The 20,758-nt window shown below is 43.9% G+C and overlaps 1 protein-coding gene across 1 annotated transcript; it reads right to left on the bottom strand.

The window, feature by feature from the left end:
• Positions 1 to 520: 520 nt before the first annotated feature.
• On the bottom strand, positions 521 to 20,338 carry LOC8033887. Its single transcript, XM_029983043.3, has 5 exons — positions 20,179 to 20,338; positions 19,644 to 19,801; positions 10,193 to 10,266; positions 6,831 to 6,911; positions 521 to 1,058 (listed from the first exon to the last, which is right to left on the bottom strand). The coding sequence occupies exons 1-5, from the start codon at positions 20,290 to 20,292 to the stop codon at positions 931 to 933; spliced, it is 555 nt and encodes a 184-aa protein (XP_029838903.2). The 5' UTR covers positions 20,293 to 20,338; the 3' UTR covers positions 521 to 930.
• Positions 20,339 to 20,758: the final 420 nt, after the last annotated feature.

Below are 20,758 nucleotides of genomic sequence, written 5' to 3' on the forward strand. Positions count from 1 at the left end.
ACAAACAAAAACGACAGGACAGGCGTTAACTCTCTTAGCGCCTGTCCTGTCGTCATTATGTCTCTATAGACCTCGCTTTGCTCGCGCTGTTTACTTTTTAATTCTTAATGTTTCCGCGACATTTCTGTAAGTGGTAATGTTTAATAACTGCGTAAACAGCTCATAAACGACTGCGTATCAGTGGGAGGCAAGATGGCGGTTTGGTGGTAGCAGACGAATCAGATGTCCTCATTCAAAACTCTCTAAAGCCCCTCGATGTGCCTGCGTTTGTCTTTATGAAGGGGCTTTAAGAACTCACCGCTGATCAGCGCCCCCAGGCTCAATTGCGTTCACTGCTGCAGCTTTGAGAACTTTTCCCCAACCAAAGGTGTCGACTCGGCAGTTCGTTCTCAGTGAAGCGCTGGGATCAGAATCCAGCGGCCCGGGCGTCCCTTCTCCTCTATTTCAAACACTGCCGACAAATCTAATTGCGGTTTCGCTACGTCGTCAGGCATGCTGCGGTAGCAAAGCAACAAGATGCTGCAGAGTCCACTAAAGTTTTTTATTACCAACGTTTACAACTTGCGCGGGATGCAACTATACCCTTCACCAACCACCACCCCTGTGTTTAGCCAGCGCTCAATGTAATCGCAACAAAGACGCTGCTACAGGCAGCCTAAAGACAACACCTAACACCATTGAATAATCAAAGCCTGCGAACATCCTTCTCTTTTTCCATGGAACTTGATCACTGTCGAATGGTACCAACTCAGCGATTGGACCCGAACCCGTTGCAACGTCCTTGGACGCGTTGATTGGACAAGAGTCAAAGCCGAACGCTTGCGCAGCACTTGTGTTCCATCTGTGTCTTCCCTCAGTCTCACTGTGGACGTCAAAAATTTAGTACGCTCGCTTTGATTACTCTATAGGTGGTGTTGCTCAAAGCCACTACTACGGGCAGCTGGGGTCGTAGACCATGTACTTGTCCTGGGTACCGCAGAGGAGATCGAAGATGAAATGGCAGCAGGTGGCGGTACTTCCCAGTTGACTCTTGGGAACGAAGAGTCCACATGCATTGGCTGTGGGGTTCAAATACGATGTCAGTTAGTGAACGGTGAGAAGCCTGACTGTTCAGCATAAATCTCTATTTAGTGTATATATAATAGCAGGGTCTTTCTACGCCAAATGACCTGGAACTAAATTCGACCCTCAAGGATTTGGTCTGAAACATTTTATGTTATTGGTGATGTGAAAGTGGAAATTTGTTTTAAAAGGTGGGAAACGAGATTGTAATATAAGCGGCGTTTTTAGAATGCCAATATATTCTTCTAAATCATACAATATGTTTTGCCACGCATTTCCGAGCGTTTTTAATGGCACAGACGGCATAAAAATGTCCTGAAAGGCTGATATTTACCTTTCATTTAAAAAAAAGAAAACACGCTACCATGCGAAGATTTAAACTGTGTTAGTAGTAAAGGAAACAAAGTATACCTTAAGAATATTTTGATACATAATGTCTTACCGTTTCCTAAAATAAATGGACAATACTGAATATTACCAAAATACTCAGTTTTCAAAACCATAACAATCATAAGGGTGGTTCGTCTAAAAATATGTACTAACGGTAATAGATAGCCAAGGGCAAACATAGCAAACAAGCAAAGTTAAAAAAAAAATAACAAACGAAACAATAAATTTTGAATTTGGCCCCAATGCCGGTATTGAAACTACTGCAAAATATTCAGTTTTCAAAGCAGAAACCAAAGGTTTTCTGTGTAAAATGCATACTTCACGGTTATATGTAGTTTATATAACTAAGAAAACATACGAACAAAGTTTGAAAAAAAGCATTATTTCTGAAAAACATAAAAATATATATAGTTCTTTGTATTGCAAGCATTAAACAAATTCACAAAAGCACTCACTTGGAAAACAAAAACAGTAATGAATTCGGTTTAGAAATACGCACTTAACGGTAGTACATCGTTCGTAGAAAAAGAAAAAAAAAATTGAGAAAAAAAGTAGTATTCTGTAAAATTTAGAATGAATATATATATATATATATATATATATATATATATATATATATATATATATATATATATATATATATATATATATATATATATAATCTTCGGTTCATCATCTTGCGTCCTTGCCCTGAGGCAGAGACTCAAATTATTGAATACTTTAGCAAACGAAACAAACGACGCCAGCGGTAGGTGTAGGGCGGGTTCTTCGAAGACCTGACGTCCAGAACGCGCTCCATGCCTTGCGTCATGCTTTGGATGCGAGGCCTGCCGCCTGCATCTTCCTAAAAACAATCTCACACCTGCGCCGTTATTTCGTCTTAATGGGGTTTTCAAGGAACCTTCATTCATCTGTGGAATGGGAGACTTACTGATCTTGCCCAAGAGTCTCGTGTTATGTTTAGGCTATGTTCATATTATTTGTGTGCCTTTAAGAACCGAAATGAGACAGTCAACATTGAAGGGGTTGGAGCCCCTTCTCTAGTCGCCTTTACCTTATCCTCCTAGATTATTAAGAAAATAAAAGTGTTTTATTTAAAAAAAAAAAAGATTGATTGAGTAAAAGGTGCACGCATAAAAAACCTATAAAATTAATTATGAATTTTGCTTTCAGGAAGTTCTTACAAAACATCATTTTTTTTCTCCAGATGATCATCTTGAGTCGTGCTCACGGACTAAAAGGCACCTATCTAACCAGAGACTAGATGCAATGGGGTTGCATTGAGTCAATTTTAAATATATAATTTTCTCCCTTTTAGAAAATAATACTTTATTTAAACTTTTTTATATTGTTGATCTTAGTTACAAAAAGCTAAATATAGGCGTAACGTATGTACAGGCTGTTAAAAAAAACATTTACAAGGTTTTTTTTCACCGCATGGCCGAGCGCTCATTCTCCGCCGAAAGGTAGCGCTAGTGGTCCAAACAAGATGCCTAAGCTTTAGCACGAACCAACGTTTTAATCAAAAGTTATAAGTGATATTTTGAGTATCTGTATTTCTCTATCGAGATAGATTTCAAAAATATATTTGTATCTCAGTAGTGAAATGCATTTAAGATGTATCGCTTCTATCGCGATACTTTGCCAGATCTAGATATCTTGTTATATTTGTGGTCCTCTTTAGGATAAATTTAAAAGATAAAAACATCTGTTTGGTGCAAGTTGCTTCATAAGTTTTAATATAAACCCACCCTATAACATGGTCCATCTCGGTCACCGTCATTAAAGAACAAAACAAAAATCCTGTGGTTTAAAAGAGGTTACGGGCGAGAATAATAAAATCAGCTCCTCTCACAAAGCCTTCCACTTTTTTCCAATTTAGCAAAGAGAACGCTGTAAAGGAGCTGAGGGAAGAAAGTTAATTGTCTTATTGTCCAATCTCCAGCCGCTATGGGTGACTCAGACGCTTATAATGTCACAGTTTGAGATGCGCCCTCAAGGCAAAACAGGGTCCATTTCGGGCAGAAGCCTTTTGTTAATCACGCAGTCTTCACCGATCTGTATCTGTGGTTCAACGGGGTGACATGTTTCATTTAGCGGCACTAATGATAAATGAAGAGTTAGAGGTAAGTGCCGGGAACAGCATAAATGGCACAAAAAAGGAGCACAGGCCTAAATTACCATTCGTTTTTGCCACGAACTGCACCCTCTCACCTAGCACCGTTTGGGTTAAATGTATTTCTATAAGTGTCTGTATCTGTATTCTGGAATACTTTTTCACCATTTTCGCAGAATGATGTCAGGAATATCCCGTTGCATAAAAGACAAATGTATCTCAGTATCTGTATTTCGGGCCTTTATATACATGTATATCAGTACTTGTATTCCCGAATACTTCTTGAAGTATCCCTGCCTATAGCCCTGCCGTTGAGTATATATTTTAAGAGAGACCACCTTTATAAGTTTTATTCTATGAAAACGAAATATTTTGCTATACGTTTAATATTGTACATTAATTTTAGGAAACACAGCCACACATTGTTTTATAAATTTTTAAACATATACTTTTGCATTAATACTAATATAAAAAGTTTTAGATCTTCATATGGTAGCGTGCTCTTGAAAATAAAAGGTGAATATCAAACTTTTTCGGACACTGACGCATCTGAATTCTTAAGAACACTCGGAAATGCGTCACAAAACATATTGGATAATTTAGAATACATTGACCTGTTACGAGCAGCGTTTATTTTGCCTTCTCCTTTTATAACCGTTTCGAAGAAAAATTTTGCACCTTTCGGTCTGTTTTCCAAAAAGTGCAGGTTATCGTAAAAGAGATAGCAAAAATATTTTGGAAAGGCACTTTTGCATCACCAATAACACATAATTGCATTATACCCAATTCGTGAGTGTGGAATTCTGTCCTGGATCGTTTGGCGTGGAATGACCAAAGGCATTCCATTTCCAGAAGTGAAATTGAGCAATGCATGACTACGTGAAGTTTAAAATTAACAAGAAGGTGCCATTACATTAGACCTGTAGTCTTCCCGAGCGAAACACCGTGTGAAGTACGTTGCGACTTGTTGCTGCGCCAATTTTCTAAGTCCGCCATTGCGTGGGCATGTACACTAAGCATGCATATAAGTTTTTTTGAAGGGCGCCACCATCTTGAGAATTGCAACGCCGACGAGGCCATCTTACGGCTTAAAACTTGAAATACCGGCTGGTTGTCGCAGCACAGCTGTATGGGTAGGCAACGGTGCGGGAATAGGCGGAACTTGGCTAGACTTTGCTATGGCGCGCTACAGTAATTTAGCTGGGCCTTCGCCAGTCGAACCCAGCTGGCTAATGACAGGCCATCACCTTGACTTCCGAAAGAACAAGGACAAAGACGGTGGAGCGTTTTGATTGAGTTTCAACACCGAAAGAATTTATGAGGAGTTTAATGTATAGTCTATGCAAGTGAGCACCCCGCATTTTATAGCTGCCTCTTGAGTGGTGGCAAGACGCCTTCACATCCTTCACTTGTCATGGAGTAATAGCATACCTAATAACCCAATCGGAGTACCGGCACCGAGTTGCGATTGGTCCACTTGCCTCAGACGCAGTAGTCATGAGCATGACGATCAGTTTGATACAAAGCCCTGGCGATTGACGCTCGCAATCGACTGATTTCATAAGTAAGAATCCTCGGCGGACCTGTGAAGCTCAATAAGATCGCAGCCACACACGCGCTGCAGCTTTTTGTGCTCAACGCACACTTCCCGCGATTGTTCTTATGCTTAGTAAAGTTATATATGTGCACCCGACGACGATGCACTGATAGCCAGATCACCATATATCGATTTTCGGAAATTGTAACAGAATGGAAAGAAACACAAAAAACTAACTCGCGCACGACGTCCCCCTCTAAACCTTTTCACCCATCCCTTGGCGCGGTTGCATACCCTGTGTCAGCGGGCAATCCAAAAATGAACCGAGTTGAGGCGTCAGTTGCGCGCTGGTATTGCGAAAACGACCACTTAAACACGACGCCAGCGTCTGAGTTCGAACGGCGAGGACTCGAATTTAATCACACGCTTCGTCCCTAAGAAATGGCGACCGCCAGCGTTATTTGGCGGGGTTTCGGAAAGGGTCTATTACACAAACATTTCGACTGTAATGATGAACATCCCCGTAGTCGACCATTCAAATGAAAATTAGTTTTTTAAGGGGGAAACTCTAAGGCGCCCGTTTTCGCGGTTCGCGGTGTCACCGTTGGCGTAACTGCTCTGCTAAATTTAGCGGGAAATTGAATTTCTGTTGAGGTCACGTGACGTCGATTTTCCAGCTATATCTAGCGAAGAAATTGAATTTGTTTATGGGTGATGTGACACGAAGTCATGTGACGTCATTTTCTCCTTTAAATTTAGCGGAGAAACTGAATTGGTGCTGAGGTCACGTGACAAATATTTCCCCGCTAAATTTAAAGGGGAAACTTAACCCGGCAAAATTTAGCCGGGAAAGTTTCTCGCTAAATATAGCGGGGAAATTTTCCCCGCTACGTTTAGCGGGTTAAGAAAGAGGAGGGGAGGGTACGGAGGGGCCTACCCTCCCCTCCGTACCCTCCCCTCCTCCTCCTCAAGACTTGCGCTCGAATTTCGCATTACAAAAATTTGTAGACGTCTTTCTTCTTTTTTCTTTTTTTTTTTCTTTATTTGAGCAGTGATGCCGTACATTAAGAAATACACGGAGTTCCCAAGAAAAGAGAACAGTATTTTGCGGCCCGTGTGACTAAACTATATGCATCGCAAAAAAGCTCATACTCCGTGAGAATGTGACGCTGATGGTTGGGATAGAACGAGAATGTTTGAGGACATATGACGTTACCTGAATCAAAAGGTAATTGATAATAAAAAAAATTATCTATGATCCGACGTCCACCGAAGCTTTATGTCGTCAAAACGAGAAACGACACTGTAAGCGCCTGTAATTCATCTCTTTCGGTGAAACAAACAAAAACGACTTGTCAGCAGGAAAGAGAACAATATTCTCTCTTTTGGTGGCAGTTTTTTTTTTTTCTTTACCGATATAAATCCCACAAGCTTCCACAACGCAAGTTATTTTATTGACGATATTGAGCTTAGGTGGACGTTGGCCAGCTCATAGAGACATTTCGTCTTTTGCAATTATTTTGATCGAGGTAACTTCTTGCTCTCAAACTTTCGCGTTATACCCCAACCTCTAGCGTCATATTCTCACTGAGTTTGAGCTTTCTGCGATGCGCAGTTTACTTATCCGGAGCGAAAAGCACGGTTCTCTTTTCTCGGAAACTCCCTGTACATTGACAACTTGGGTCTGCAACAATATGAGGTTCGAAAATCAAAGATGAGTTTTACCGCCTGCGTATGGCAATCGGAGTACTTCACACTTCTCGGCGTCGGTGTATGCCGAGTACGCCGTGGCAGATAACATGTCAACTGGAAAGAGAGAATGCTTGTTACCGGTTGCCTTTTATTGCATCATTTTATTCAGTGCCATTTCGGAACAGCCGTAAAGAGAAAAGTTTGCTTGAAACATTTTAGGTATAGATTAGAAGTTAAGTAGGATGTGGAAAAGCTACAGTCCTTGAACGTAAACCTATGAAACGTTTCACGTGTAAAAGCAGGGTTTCGTTCTTTCAATAAATACCGAAAAGTCCCGAAAGTTAACCCCCGAGGCGGTTATAGATATAAAAAGAAACTTCAGAACAACTGATACATCTCGAATCGGAGCTGTCCTTGAAGAGAAAAATACTCAAGCTTCGTAAGAAGAAAACAATTTATCTACAGTTATATTTTGTATTGGCCGAGAACGCAACCGCCAATATAAACCGTCAGCGATGATTATTTTTGCTTCAGAACCATGTATTAAATCTAGTTTCCTTGTCTTATCGGAGGCCTTTTCCAAGTATTCGAGTCACTGGAGGTCGGGGAACTGCATGCCCGACTTTCTTCAGTTTAAGACCCGATATACCCCGATTTTTCGTCAGAAAACTAACACCGAAAAACTCCAAGTCTGTGGGGGAAAAATAAACTTCGAAAAAACATGCCCAAAATTTAGAACAAAAAACAAAAAGAAACGAAAACACGGAGTTTTGGGTAATAATATATTCTTTCTTTGGCTAAGTTTATTTTGTTTCCGTGGTAGCTGAGGTCGTAGCTGTTCTCATCTAAAACGCCTGGCAAAAGATCGATCAGCGAAAGCCAAACGTGAGTGCTCTGTCCGCAGAGCATGCTCTGCGCGAGCGCATACTTAAAGGGAAACTCCGGTCAATATTGTCGAATTTGGGATTATGACTGTTTTCACCTCAGTCAGTGTCCCTGAATTACAAGGTGTAGATATACTTTTACCGATATTGCGTGCAATTTTATTAATATCATTGCTCAATGTTTGGTTTCGGGTGTCAACCTCAAAACCGAAACTATCTGCTAGAGATGGATGGCAACACTGATATCTGCTGTACGGCTGCGACGTGACGTTACGGTGGTGCTGCGGTATTCGGTACAACGTGCGGAATCCTTCGCAGCACCACCGTGACGTGACGTCACGGTGGTGTTGCGGTATGCTTCGCCCAGTGTTGCTTGACTAAAAGCTAACCCTCTTGCTACCCGCTAAAGAGCAGCTGGTCGAAGCTTCTTGTACTGGAGTACGCGGCTTCACTTTGACGTAATATATCGGCAGTGATCATATTTCGTGCCACTAAACCTATCTGGCCACTAAAGCTATTGTGCCACGATACCTATTATTTATTTTGGTTTCGTTTTCGACCGCAGTTACCCATTAAAAGAGCACTGACACCCTAAAGGGCGTTTTTTTCTTTTCTTTTTTTGTCTAAAACAATGCAAGTTGTAGTCATAGACACGCAAAAAATAGCACAACGCTAAAAAAAAAAAAAAAAATTCCACAAGGGCGCGCGCACCTTCTTGTTCTTGGCGCTTTTTTCTGCCTCTTCTCACCTCCTCGCCTCTTTTATTTCTGACGTAATCTAATTATAAAATTTAGAAGCTTTGTAAGCGACATTTCTATAATATTTAATAGCGGTTTTGCGTTTTATGCGATTGCGAACGCACTACGTTCCTTCTTTCGGAACATCGAAAATCGGAGTCATGAAATGATGTCGCTGGCTTTTTATTCTTCCTCGGAAAGCACGGCGGCGATCGGTACACGTAGCGCTGAGAATGATCGGGGAGTCGGGCAATCAGACGAAGTTCTTTTTTCGGTGCCCGACGGCCTCTCAGACTTGGAAAATGTAATAGTCAAACGGTCGAAACAATTGGATTTGGTGCCTGTGCACTCGGTTGTGACTCCACCGGGGCAGCCTTTCACGCAGAACCGGCGCGACATGGTCCCTCACCTCGCTCACAAAATTCTACTACCCTTCCTTCTCGACCTCACACCGTTTTAAAGTATTTGAGATCGCTGAAAGGGCTCTAAAAGAACTTCAAACTCGAAGATGAAGCGTCGTTTTCTCACAACGAAAGGCGGCACACACGGAGAGGTGTGGTTGATCGCAGGACCCGGAAGGACACGACACTTCCGGTCGGGACGGTTCGGAGACGGAAGACAAACTCGAGTTGCAGGACGACTCAATCTTTAACGTCACTGCACTGGCACGAGAATTTCAAATATGGCTTTTGGAAATTGTTTTTTTACTTCACAAATCCTGAGTTCTGAAGCTTCAAATTTTGAGGCTAATGTCCAGGCATCGTTTTCAATCGTTTCGTTTAATGAAATAAAAAAGATTTTTACCAGTCAGTTAGCCAAGATCGCGTCGTGTCATACCGTGGTGGCACGACAAGGCTTTTGTTCAATCTTAGTGTTGTGGATGCACGTTGTAAAAGCACCGTGGAAGCTCAGCGTCAGCTCACGCTCAGCACTTATGGACTCAGCCATGTCGGCCAGTCAATACGGCAATTACGTGGTGTACTTCCGGTCAAAAGCTCGCCGGGCACCATGTTGATGAACTTTCGCCTTGTGTCTTTCTTTGTGCGGAAGCGGCGTTTGACAGATCCCTCAACTTCCTTCAAGCCGCGATTGACTGAGTCGACCAGAACAGTCGGGAACATACAGGAGCACCGGATTGATACTCGATTTTTGTACATCACCGGCGATCATGAGGTCGACCTGTTCGTGGCCGAAATCTCCCTCATAGATTCCACGGGGGCGACTTTAAAAAGGAAAAGAGCGGAGTAGGCACAGGTTTATACCACCAGAATATTGTACTTACTGAGTTCTGACGACGAAGGGGAGACTCCCAATACACGTGTGTTTAACAAACAGGAACAGCGACACCAATACCAAATCACCTGCATGCGAACTAATGAGGAAAGTATAGGGGCTCCGTTCATGACCAACATGAAGGAATATGACTTGTCGGAAGTGAAAAACCATTTTGTGAAATCGTTGTCTGGAGAAGGCGCTCAGACTTGATTTTAGCTTTCCTACAACTGGCGAAACTCGAGATCCGGTCATATTACGCTATTTTCCAACGCGCAGATAGTATCGAGTTTTACTATCATCGAGAGCTATGAATAAGCACCAAGACCTTTTGTAGAGAGTTTCAGTAGATCGTCCCGATACTTCGCCGCCGCCTTTAGGCATGCATGCATCGTGTTTTGATCTGGTATCCTTATCGGGGGTTTTGGAAGTATCCGTACAATCTACTAAAACTTCAATGTGTAATCACTGTGTAAATACACTTTGAATTGGTGATACTCACAACCTCGAGGACCAAAATCCGCAGCGTTATGGAGGTTGTATCCTATGGTTGAGCTGGGGGTCGCCGTTATAGCGCTGAAAGGAAAAAAACACCCAACGGTATCAGACTTGTGAAGCCAGCGCAGGCTAAGCTGACGCAAGTTTTGTACGCAGAACTTCAACACACATTGAGCTTTCAATTTACTTTTACTTTTTAAAGTCTTTTTAAAGCTCTAGCTTTAAAAGCTAGAGCTTACTCAAAAACACCTAAAGCCGCGTTCACTTTGCTAATATTTTATACAAGAACAGTCTCCAGTCACTGTGTCGGTCTTCTCACATCGGTTATACCGGCGCTTTTCTGGGTGTCGTAGAGGTCATAAATCTTGTGCGAGTTTGGAGATCGCTTCTTGTCGTTCTTGGCTTGTGACTATGCATCCCGATGTAAATCGTGCCGTTGAAGCGCTTACAAACTATATCGTAGATGCATTTGAAAGGTTCGTTCCCAAAAAGTGTAATTACACAAGTCATTATTCGCACTGGTATTCAAAGGAGCTTAGATCAGATCTAAGGAAAAAATTGCTTTGTCATAGAAAATATAAGGTCGCACATTCCGCTTTTTGTTACCTAAAATTTTCTGAGTCGAGTGCGCTAGCTAAGACATTGTTGGAGCGCGATAAAATATTACATCGTAAATCAGTAGAGCGTATAGCTTAAATCGTGACCCAATGCTTTTCTAGCGATATGTAAAGGATCGCACAACTATAGCTTCGTCATCAATAAACATGACTCGTTTGGTGATATGCTGTCTGAGCCCGAAGATGTATCAAATGCATTCGCCAGTTATTTTTCTTCGGTTTATTCCTGCAACCAAACTGGGCTGCCTCTGCATGGCGTCAGTGATAATGCTAGTGATCACGTGCCAATTTTATCTTCTGAAATTATTGATATTGAACTCGCTATCAGGAAACTGAAGCCAGAGTTATCAGTTACATATGTCGGCATTCCAAGCTTTATAGACCCCTTTCAAGATACTGCCCTCTGTTGGCAGCTGTCGAATCCCTGCACAATGGCGGACTAAAGCCACAACGTCACGGCACACTCTATGCGTTTGGTTGAAGCAGAAGAAAAACAGACCCCCAGAAAAAAGGCGATGAGCGCAGTGACATTGCACTTTCGACGCTGTTTGACTGGCTCGTCGACTCCTAGCATTGACTGCGCTCTGACGTTTGCTATCTTATGGAATGACTTGCACGCGTCACGATGTGCGTTGTTCCGCCATTGTGCAGGGATTCCGACCTTCTAATAATCGGCACGGGAATTATGAAAGGGGTCTATTGTGAAAAGATGTTCCTCTATTTTTGCGCCCGTCTTAACCCATATTTTTTACTTGTTGCCCACAGCCCTACATTTCCTTCCCTGTGGAAGAACTTTATTACTGTGCCAGTACATAAGAATGGCAGAACGGATCATGTAAAAAATTACAGACCTGTGTCCTTGCTATCTCCCATTGCTAAGGTCTATAAAATTGTGTCACTTTAGCGCATTTCAAACATTCTAAAGCATAAGAGCAGCCCTTCACAACCTGGCTTTATGCGTGGAAGGTCTGTTGAAACAAATCTGTTGTATTTTTTAATTTTTTTTTTCGCCTACTGTGTGTCAACGTGAACAGGTAGACGTATATTTTGACCTCTCTACGGCTTTTTATCTGGTAGACCATTCCCTCCTTACGCACAAACTAGAATCCTGCGGCGTGAGTACTTCCCTTTGTTCCCAGTTTCTAGATTATTTGTCTAATAGACACAATTTTGTTCGTGTTCTTGGACATCCCTCCAGGCCTTATGTTTCTTCTTTGAGTGTGCCGCAAGGCTCCACACTTAGGCCGACCTTTTTAATGTTTTATTATTGATTTGAACTTAATTGCTCGCAATTCGGTCATCTTGCGATATGCAGATGATATCAAGTTGTTTAGGTAGATCATATCATTGGAAGACTGTGAAAAACTAATGGAGGATGTTACGTGTGTGTGCAATTGGTGTCGTCAGAACATGCTAAAGCTCAATCCTTCTGAAACCATTATTATATGTTTGTCAAGAAAGGTAGAAAAAATAAACTTTTGTTACCAGATTGGCAATGACCCGCTACGAAGAGTCGAGTGCACGCGTGATCTTAGTGTATACATAGACTCTTCGTTATACTTTACTGTACGTGTTAACAACCTTATAAATGGCTCGTTGCGTAAGCTGGGGGGAGTACTTTCTAGAATCACGCGTGAATTCTTCACATCAACCTGTATTCTACGGTCATAATTCTCGTTAATCCGAACCAAGCTGAAGTTTTCCTCTGTAGCCTGGAGTTTTACGAGTTCTACGAGCCAAGAGATAATTGAAAATGTTCAAAAGCGTTTTTTTTTTTTCGAAATGTTTATGATCGTTACATTGGCCGTACTGTTTATTATTCTTATCCGAGACTGTTGGAACAATGCAAATGCCCTACTTTGAGTTCTAGACGGCGTGAGCAAGATCTTGTTTTCCTGTATAAATATATTCATGGATTAATTGATTGCCCTGACCTCACATCTGCTATTAATGTTCACGTTCCAAGTCGACTTATGCGGGTTTCTCCAACTTTCCATGTTAATCACATCATCCAAGCCAGTCCCAGAACCCGTATTCAACACTTCTAGAATACCCTCAGTGGAGCCGATATTGATGCTTTTAACCCAAATTTCGTAGCTTTTAAGATTTTTGTAACTAACCTGTGAACATTTTGTTCTGCGTCATTATCAAGGCGTCAAGCTGTTCATGAGCACAGAAAATAAACAAATGAATGAATGAAAGAATCGGAATATTTGAAGTAGCACCGGTGTAATTGCTGTGTTCGTTGCTATACAACGAAGGCATGCCTTTTCCCATCTGGAATACTGCGGTAGGAGTGGGTTGTCCTCCACAGGTAGAAGGGCCGCCAACCGTGCTTTTCTTTCGCTTTTTTCGGCTTCTTTGATTGCATCAGGATCTAGTCCTATTGGTGAGATTTGACTCGAGGAGTTCTTAAGGCCTTGTGCGGAGCTGTATGCTTGCAACTCGTTCTGCGCGGTCTCGTGGGCTTCCTCGTTACCCGTGATGCCTTGATGTCCCGGTATTCACGCAATTTTGACGTCCCTTCTGTGGCATCTGGGGATCTTAACCACCTTCTTGATTTTCTTTGGAACATTGTTTTTGCTATCTATCCTTTTGCATTCTCTAACTGCTTTCTGGGAATCAGTGAAAATGTATATGTATTGAGGTCAGTCCTGAAAACTGAGGTCTTTGAGTGCCTAGACTAGAGGATGGCATGACGTTCTGCTGCTTTCACGCTCCTGCTGTTGGGGACGTACTAACAGCGGTACCGATTCTGGCTGAGTGCCACGCGAGTGCAGTAGTCCCGTCTTCATTTCGTGCGGCGTCCGTGTGAATGACCTCAGTATTCTCCCGCCTGAGGATCATGTCAGATTCACGCTTGTGCCTTTTCGTCGCGCTCTCTCTCCTTTTGGGGATTTCCTTGCCCTGGCTTTGTGGCGTCGGTTTGACGTCCACCACCATTTTGTCCTCCCACAGGAGAGGGGGCGGTGCCTTGCTCGGTATTAAGAAGCTTCTTTCATCCAGGATTTTGAGAATTACACTTCCTATATGTTTCTTTTGAAGCCGGAGTCGTTGACTTACAAGAGCTTCTCTGCAAGGTCTTTTATAGAGTTGGTCTGGGCTGCTTTCTGAAAGACGGATATACGTGTAAATTTTGGAAGGCCGGTGGCCACCCGCTTTGCCGCTTTGTTGAGGGTTTCTAATTTCTCTTTCTATTCTTGGGTAAGGCGGAGATAGTTGCGAACATACCACGTTTTTTTATACAAGTGGCGCTTGTTCTATGAGCTTGAGGGTTCCTTCATCTGTTCCCCACGCTTTGTTGGTGACCCGCTTGATTAAGTTTGAGGCCTTGTGTCTATTGGGACTTTACTTCGTTTAGCCAGTTTGAGGCCCCTCCATCTTCGTGATAGTGAGACGTATTTTGACACTCGGTTGATTTTGTATTCGTGCGCCAACTTCGTACAAGTAGATGGTATCTCCTATCCCGAGCTTCCTTGCGTTCCTATTTGCTACCACCACGTGTGGAGCGGATATGCTCATTCTCAACTCTTACATGGACTTCAATGCAATGTCAAGGACCTCTTGCAGGTGCTTTTCTTGTCCATTGGCGATTCCCTTCCGCGACCCAAAGGGTTATATCGTCTGCATATGCAGTGAATTTCACTCATTCTACGTCTTGAAGGTTGTATGCGAGACCTGCGAAGGACATGGTAAAGAGGATAGGCGAGACCACCGCCCCTTGTGGCACGCGTACGTTGTTTCGAATGAGCGGTCCTTTGGTATTGCCTATGTGGAGTTTCTCTTGCGAAGGAAGGTCTTTATAAAGTTCCGAAGTCTTCCTTGAAGCCTCCTGTTTCTGGCCCCAGAAATGACTTTTGTGTGGAATTGAATCAAAAGCCTTCTTGATGTCGATTGCTACGCTCGGGGCTGTTGGTTTTGGGGAGGGGGAGGGGTGGGGGGAGGCTGTGATATCCCTGTGTATCATCGCCAAACTGTCCTGAGGAAAAAGATTTGGGCGGAATCCAATCTGTATCGGCTGTATCGTTGTGGGTCTTCAGAATCCAGTTTATTCTGGCTAAGACCATTCGTTCCAACACCTTACATAGGTAAGAGGTGAGGGAAATCGGTCTTCAGTTTCTAATATTATTGTTGGGCTTTCCTGGTTTAGGAATTGGTACGACTGTTGAGAATTTTATGCGTCGCGTATTTGACCATTTTTTTATATCTCGTTGTACCAGTCTAAAAACTTCAGCATTTATTTGTCGGGGAAGTTCCTGAGCGCTGTAATGCGGATTTGGTCCAGACCTGGCGCGGTGTTGCATTTCACCTCGCTGAGAGCGGCTTCTAGTTATCCCATGGTGAACGGGGAGTCCGATGACATTGTGTTCGAGGTGTGTTCAATTTGATAGCATTGCTCCGAAGGTCGCGTTGAGGGTTGCGGGAATAAATTGTTCCAAGCCGCCTCAGCTAGTTCTTCTGTTACTCCCAGCCTCAAGGCTAAGTTCGAGCCCGGACCTTTGGTCCTTTTCTTGAAGCTCGTGCCTTGGTATGTATGACAAACCCTTTTAATTCCTGCCTTTTCTCCGAAGGAACTGCAATGTGCGCACCATTTCCGTGGATTCAATTACAAGGTGTATCTCCTTGCCCCGACCATGGCTAGGTTTATTTTAACCTTGAGATCCTTATTACGCTTAATTAGAACGGCGAGTTGGGCTAGTTGGTTGTACATGCTGTGTACAACCAACTGTGTCAGCGCCCCATCTTTATCTCTATCTGATAGGGAGTATACGTTCCTTCAAAATGAACGTGTCACGTAGGAAAACGCGCTAGGCTTCGTTCTATCTTCATTTCTTACCCATGCGCACGTGTACATTGGGCATAGCTTGCGTTTCTGTGTTTTTTCTAAAATAAAGTTCAGTTGAAAGTGCGCCTCGTCCTGTCTGCTTCTCTCCTTGTGTCCTCGTTGTTTTGGCGCCTCACTTCAAGCCTATTACGCTTGTTTTTGCAGTATCGTTGGAGTACCTGTAACCAGCTGGCCCATAAGTTTAGAAGGCGCCGGTCAGGCGTGGGGGAGTCTCCTTTTGCCTGGCAGGTGTTTCTGCAGATTTTACTGCATTTTGGATTCCGGATTCTGGTCTACTAGGGCTACATGGAAATCATCCCATTTGATAAAATGCGTTTTTTCTTTACTGAAGTGTTCAAACGTAGCGTTATGATATTGGAAATGTGATCACTGTTCATTGGGTCTGGTTTTGTTTGCCATGGTGCTTTCAAATTCTTGGTGGCCCATGTCAGGTCCGCAGTGGTATCGCCTTGTCTTAGATTCAAGCTGATCCTGGTTGGAGTGTCTGGTTCGTTAAGTAGGAGCAGTCCGAGCTACTCGCACTTTCTCAACACGTTTTTTGCCTTTGATGTTTTTTTTTTCTTATATCCCCACTTGACATGTCGTGCGTTCAGGTCCCACGCGACCAGTGTTGGCGTGGTGTCTTGCATGAGCGCGTCCATCCAGTCGGTGTCATCCCTCTCTTTGTTGTTTTCTCGGATGTAAGCATTGTAAACATGAAGCTGGTCGGTTCCGATGCGGAATTCGACTCCAACAATTTCACTTGTTGCTTTGCATAATTCGCTTGTGTCCAGCTGTGTCTGGGGTATTTTGGTGACACCTTGTGTGGCTGAGTCCGTACATTGTGCTCTCGGTCTTGCCATCTGCTCTTTTGCGGGAGCGTCAAGTTATTATGGGTTGCGTGTAGGTGGTGCAACCTCTCACGTTAAGATCCTCAATGTTGGCTTCTTATAGCAATATAACGTGCGGCTTGTTTTCTCCTACCTTGTCTAACCTCTCTTTGAATTCCGCTGCTTTGTTGTGGAAACCCCTGCAATTTCATTGTAATTTAAAAGGCGTTTTGCTCCTTTTTAGAGCGCAGCTCTTAGGGGCCCGTTTCCGGCTTGAGCGGCGTCGCCGTCGGCGTAACCGCGAAGTCACGTGACCCCCCCCCCCCCCCCCCCCCGAGGTGACGTGACACCCTGAGGTCACATGACCCCCTGAGGCCACGTGACCCCGAAACACGTGACCCTCCCCCGAGGTCACGCGCTACCCCGAGGTTACGAGGGAGGGGGTCACGTGACCCCCTGACGTCACACAACCCTCTCCATGAGGTCACGTGACCTCAAGGAGTCACCTAAACCTCAGTACACTTCCATCCTCCTCCTCAAGAGCTGCGCTCTAACCGGCGTTACAGGGAATTGTAAACGCCTTTTATTTTTTGTTGCTTTCTTGTGGCAGGTTTTTCCTCTTTATCTATCCATTTCTTTCTTTTTGTTGTAATATCGTGTAGTGCTTGCATGATGGACTCTAAGGTTTGCTCTATTTTGTCTATGCTCCCCTCTGGTGATGCAGATCTCTCGTAGCTTGCGTTACCTCGTTGTGGTAACGGGATGAAAATGATATTTGCCATTGTTGGGTTTCTTTGCTTGCTTATTGACGTAGGACTCTCGGGTGGCGGAGTCCACTTTTGGTTCCATTCGAACGTCATGGGGGGGGGAGGGGGGAGGGGTGCTTATAAAGAATTTAAGAGGCGAAGACCACACTCCCTGTGCGGATGGAGTTCCTGATTTGTCTGTCTTTGTTTCTTTGTTCTCTGATCCTTTCAGTACCAATTTTGGATAGGTTCTTGGTGTCTGCAACTTTTTAGTTTGAGATTTTCTCGGGTGAATTCGCCTCTTGGGGCAGTCGTTGCTTGTCGCAACATGAAGGCCGCCGCAGTTGTTGCATTTTGGTTGCAGCTCGCAATCCATCATGTTTCCGTGTATGTGGACACTTTTGTCGCAGCGCTTGGCGGTGCTTGGGCAAACGTCCGATTTGTGTCCGATTTCATGGCACGTAAGGAATACGAGGGTTTGGGTCTGTACTCGGTCACGCTAAGAACTTCGCACAGGAAGTTGCGTGCTTGGGATTTGCTTTCCCTTCGAATCTAATTAGAATTGTCCTGCCTGATTGTTTAAAGGATCGGGCTGCGGCGATCTTGTGCTTTAAACCGTCGAGCTTTTCCATGAAGGAAACCGAGGTTTCTTGGGCATTACTTCCATGTAAGTATATTACACCACGTACTTGGTTGCTTGAGAGTGCGATATGTGGCATTACCTCGTAGATTTGTTTTTGTCAATTTGGTTAATGGAAAGAAGTTTGCTTGTGAGAAGCGGATTGTTCATGGTTATCGCAATTGTGCTAGATTTATCCTTGAGGTGGACAAAGAATCCATGCTTCTCTACGGTTTGACAAATGTCTCTGCCGGTGAATGCGTTCACGCTCTCGTTGCCTGTTGGCTTCAGGACTACCGCTTGTGCCAGGGATTTCCGCTCAGCTGGCGTACTTTCTCGGGATTGATACGAAGTGGAAATGCGACGCTTCTTTTCGTAATTCACCTCCCGTCCGGTTTCCTCCGTTTTCTCGGAGTTGGGTGGTGCGGTTTCGCTAGGTCTAACTGGCGTGGTGGCAGGCACGTAGCCAGGGGGGGGCCATGGGGCCCGGCCCCCCTCCCCGAAATCTCAGATTTTGCTGGGACCTCCTCTCCCCCCTTCCCCTCATACAGCATTTTGTAATGGGCGCCCCCCCCCCCCCCCCCCCCGAAACAAAATCCTGGCTACGTGCCTGCGTGGTGACATGGGTAGTTTCCATGTCATTCCCTGTCGTCATTTTGAGTCGTTGGTGACGATTTCCGTTGCGTTAGGATTTCATCGGCCTCTTGTCTGTTCTTCTAGTATTCTTGGGCAGCGCCTTTGATTGCGAGGAAAGCCTCTATCATTTCTTTGTTCTTCATGAACTTCTGTATTGTCTGGCACTTTCTTGCGCATCTCGAAAGAAATACGTTATCTTGTTGTAGAACCAGGGCAAAATTAGTCTGACCTGGTAACGGTGGATGGTTAGCGTTTCCTGTGCGGCTCCCCGGGGGCGGGCAGGGGTTCGTGATGTCCTGACTCATGGCGTGGGTTTCTGAGTCGGCGCGTAGCTTGCCGGTGTGTGCCTTCAGGATGGTTCCCAACAAGGGCGGAAAATCATTGTCTTAATTTGATATGGTTGTGGGCGTTCTGCCGATTTGACCTTCCAGACTGCTAGAGTCCGGGAAGGATCCGGTTCCGGGCCGGATAGTGCCCTTAGGGTTAGCAGGGTAGGTTTGTGAAACGCTGCACAGACACGTCTACGCTCCGCGGAGGAAGAAGTCCTCTGCTCCAGCTTGGGGCATTTGGTGCCGGTGTCGCCATCTCTTTGAAATCCAATCTAGTGAAACCTTTTACGTCAAATTTATTTACACAAATACGCAACTACCAGGACATTTAGGCTTCCCGTCATGGTCTTAAAATTAGGATAGGAAACACCTCTAATACGTAGAACTATTCGTTCTGTCACTTTTATTATATAAGTAAATTTAATTACAAATAACCTCAAAACGCCTCAAAACAGTGAAAATGTTAATTTTTCTGGATTTTATTAAAACTCTCCAGCGCGCCCAGGGGAAAATTCAAGAGTTACACGACCGTCACTACATCTTCATAATGAATCGAAAAAAGAATGAATACTCTGGTGCATTCATGAAACTCAGGTTTGTGTAGCGAAATTCGCCCATTGAGTGACGAGCGAGTGAATCCCACTCAAGCTCTTGGTGGTTGTCGAGGTGCTTGAATGTATTGCGCAAAGTACGATATAACAAAAAGGATTACCAAGGTAGTACACGCGCGCACAGCGACTCGGATTAAACGGAAGAATACACCTGACATTTTGAGGGCATACAGATAACAAACCACCAGAGCGGAAAGAAATTACAGATAAGGCGGGTTAAGATATGAGGTAATGTAACTCACATAGAATGGCTTGGAGTGTAGCGAACAAACACAGGGTAAGTGCCGTTTACTCCAGGTTCCGCCTCGGCGAATCTCAGGCATTTCTCTGCGCCCCCGAACAATGGATCTATCCTGAAGTTCCTGTACAGCAAGTACCAGTCCTCTTTCAAAGGAAAAACCTGAAATTTAAAAAAAGAAAACAAAAAACCTTACGATCAGACAGCAAGAGCTTTATGTTCATTGTTGCGACAGTTTTATTCATGCCCCGTGAGGTCTGTATAGTACGTAAACTTCGTGACACCATTAACGCGAGAACGACTTGTTGTTTAGCATTTTACTTGAAAAGGGTACCGGCGGGCAGCAAAATTTACCACTTCGGTTAGTGCCGCAAATGAGCAGTTTCCACCACTGTAGTAGTTTTGATGACAGTTCATTCAGCACTGAGAGGGAAACAGAAAAAACCGGCGATGGCATTTTCGCGCTAACAGTTTCGCGCTGTGTACTCATGAGAGAAGGAGTAAGCTATTCTCATTTCTTTAATGCTTTCTTGGCTTACCGGGGATTGATTCTGATACTCTTGAAGCGCTGGATTTCGTTCTGGGTATTGCTGCGATGCCCAGGAAGAATGGAGAATCAGCAGAGCCGTCAGGGTGAACAGAGCAGGAGCCATTGTTCCGAATCGTTCGTATTCTTCTGGCAAATTTCAGCTTTCGTTCACGTCGTCTGAGTTGGAGCGTCAACCGCATTTGATTTTATAGCGGGACTTGTCTGAGGGACACGTGGAAAACATCTGCTCGCCGCATGTCAGTCATGGTTTGTTTTTCATTCAGGTTATAATTTATACATTCAGAACAAAACAAAACAAAATTTTGTCTGTGCCTTTTGATTTTTGTACCTTGCAAAATTAACATTTTAAGAAAAACGTTTTCTCGTTGGCGCTTTCAATACGCCGCATGTACAGTGGGATCACAAGTTTAGCGAGCTATCCTGGTGGGCTGAATTTTTTTATGCTTAAATTTTGTAATATGATCGCCACCAACGGTCTGATAGCTACTAGTCTTGCAAACAGTGTCGCAGGCGTTACCGAAAGAAAGTAACGAAATAATTTACTCGTTAGTTGAAAATAAAAGTAACGT

This window comes from Ixodes scapularis, unplaced genomic scaffold (genome assembly GCF_016920785.2).
Source record: "Ixodes scapularis isolate PalLabHiFi unplaced genomic scaffold, ASM1692078v2 PGA_scaffold1__304_contigs__length_218370807, whole genome shotgun sequence".
NCBI classification, from domain to species: Eukaryota; Metazoa; Arthropoda; class Arachnida; order Ixodida; family Ixodidae; genus Ixodes; species Ixodes scapularis.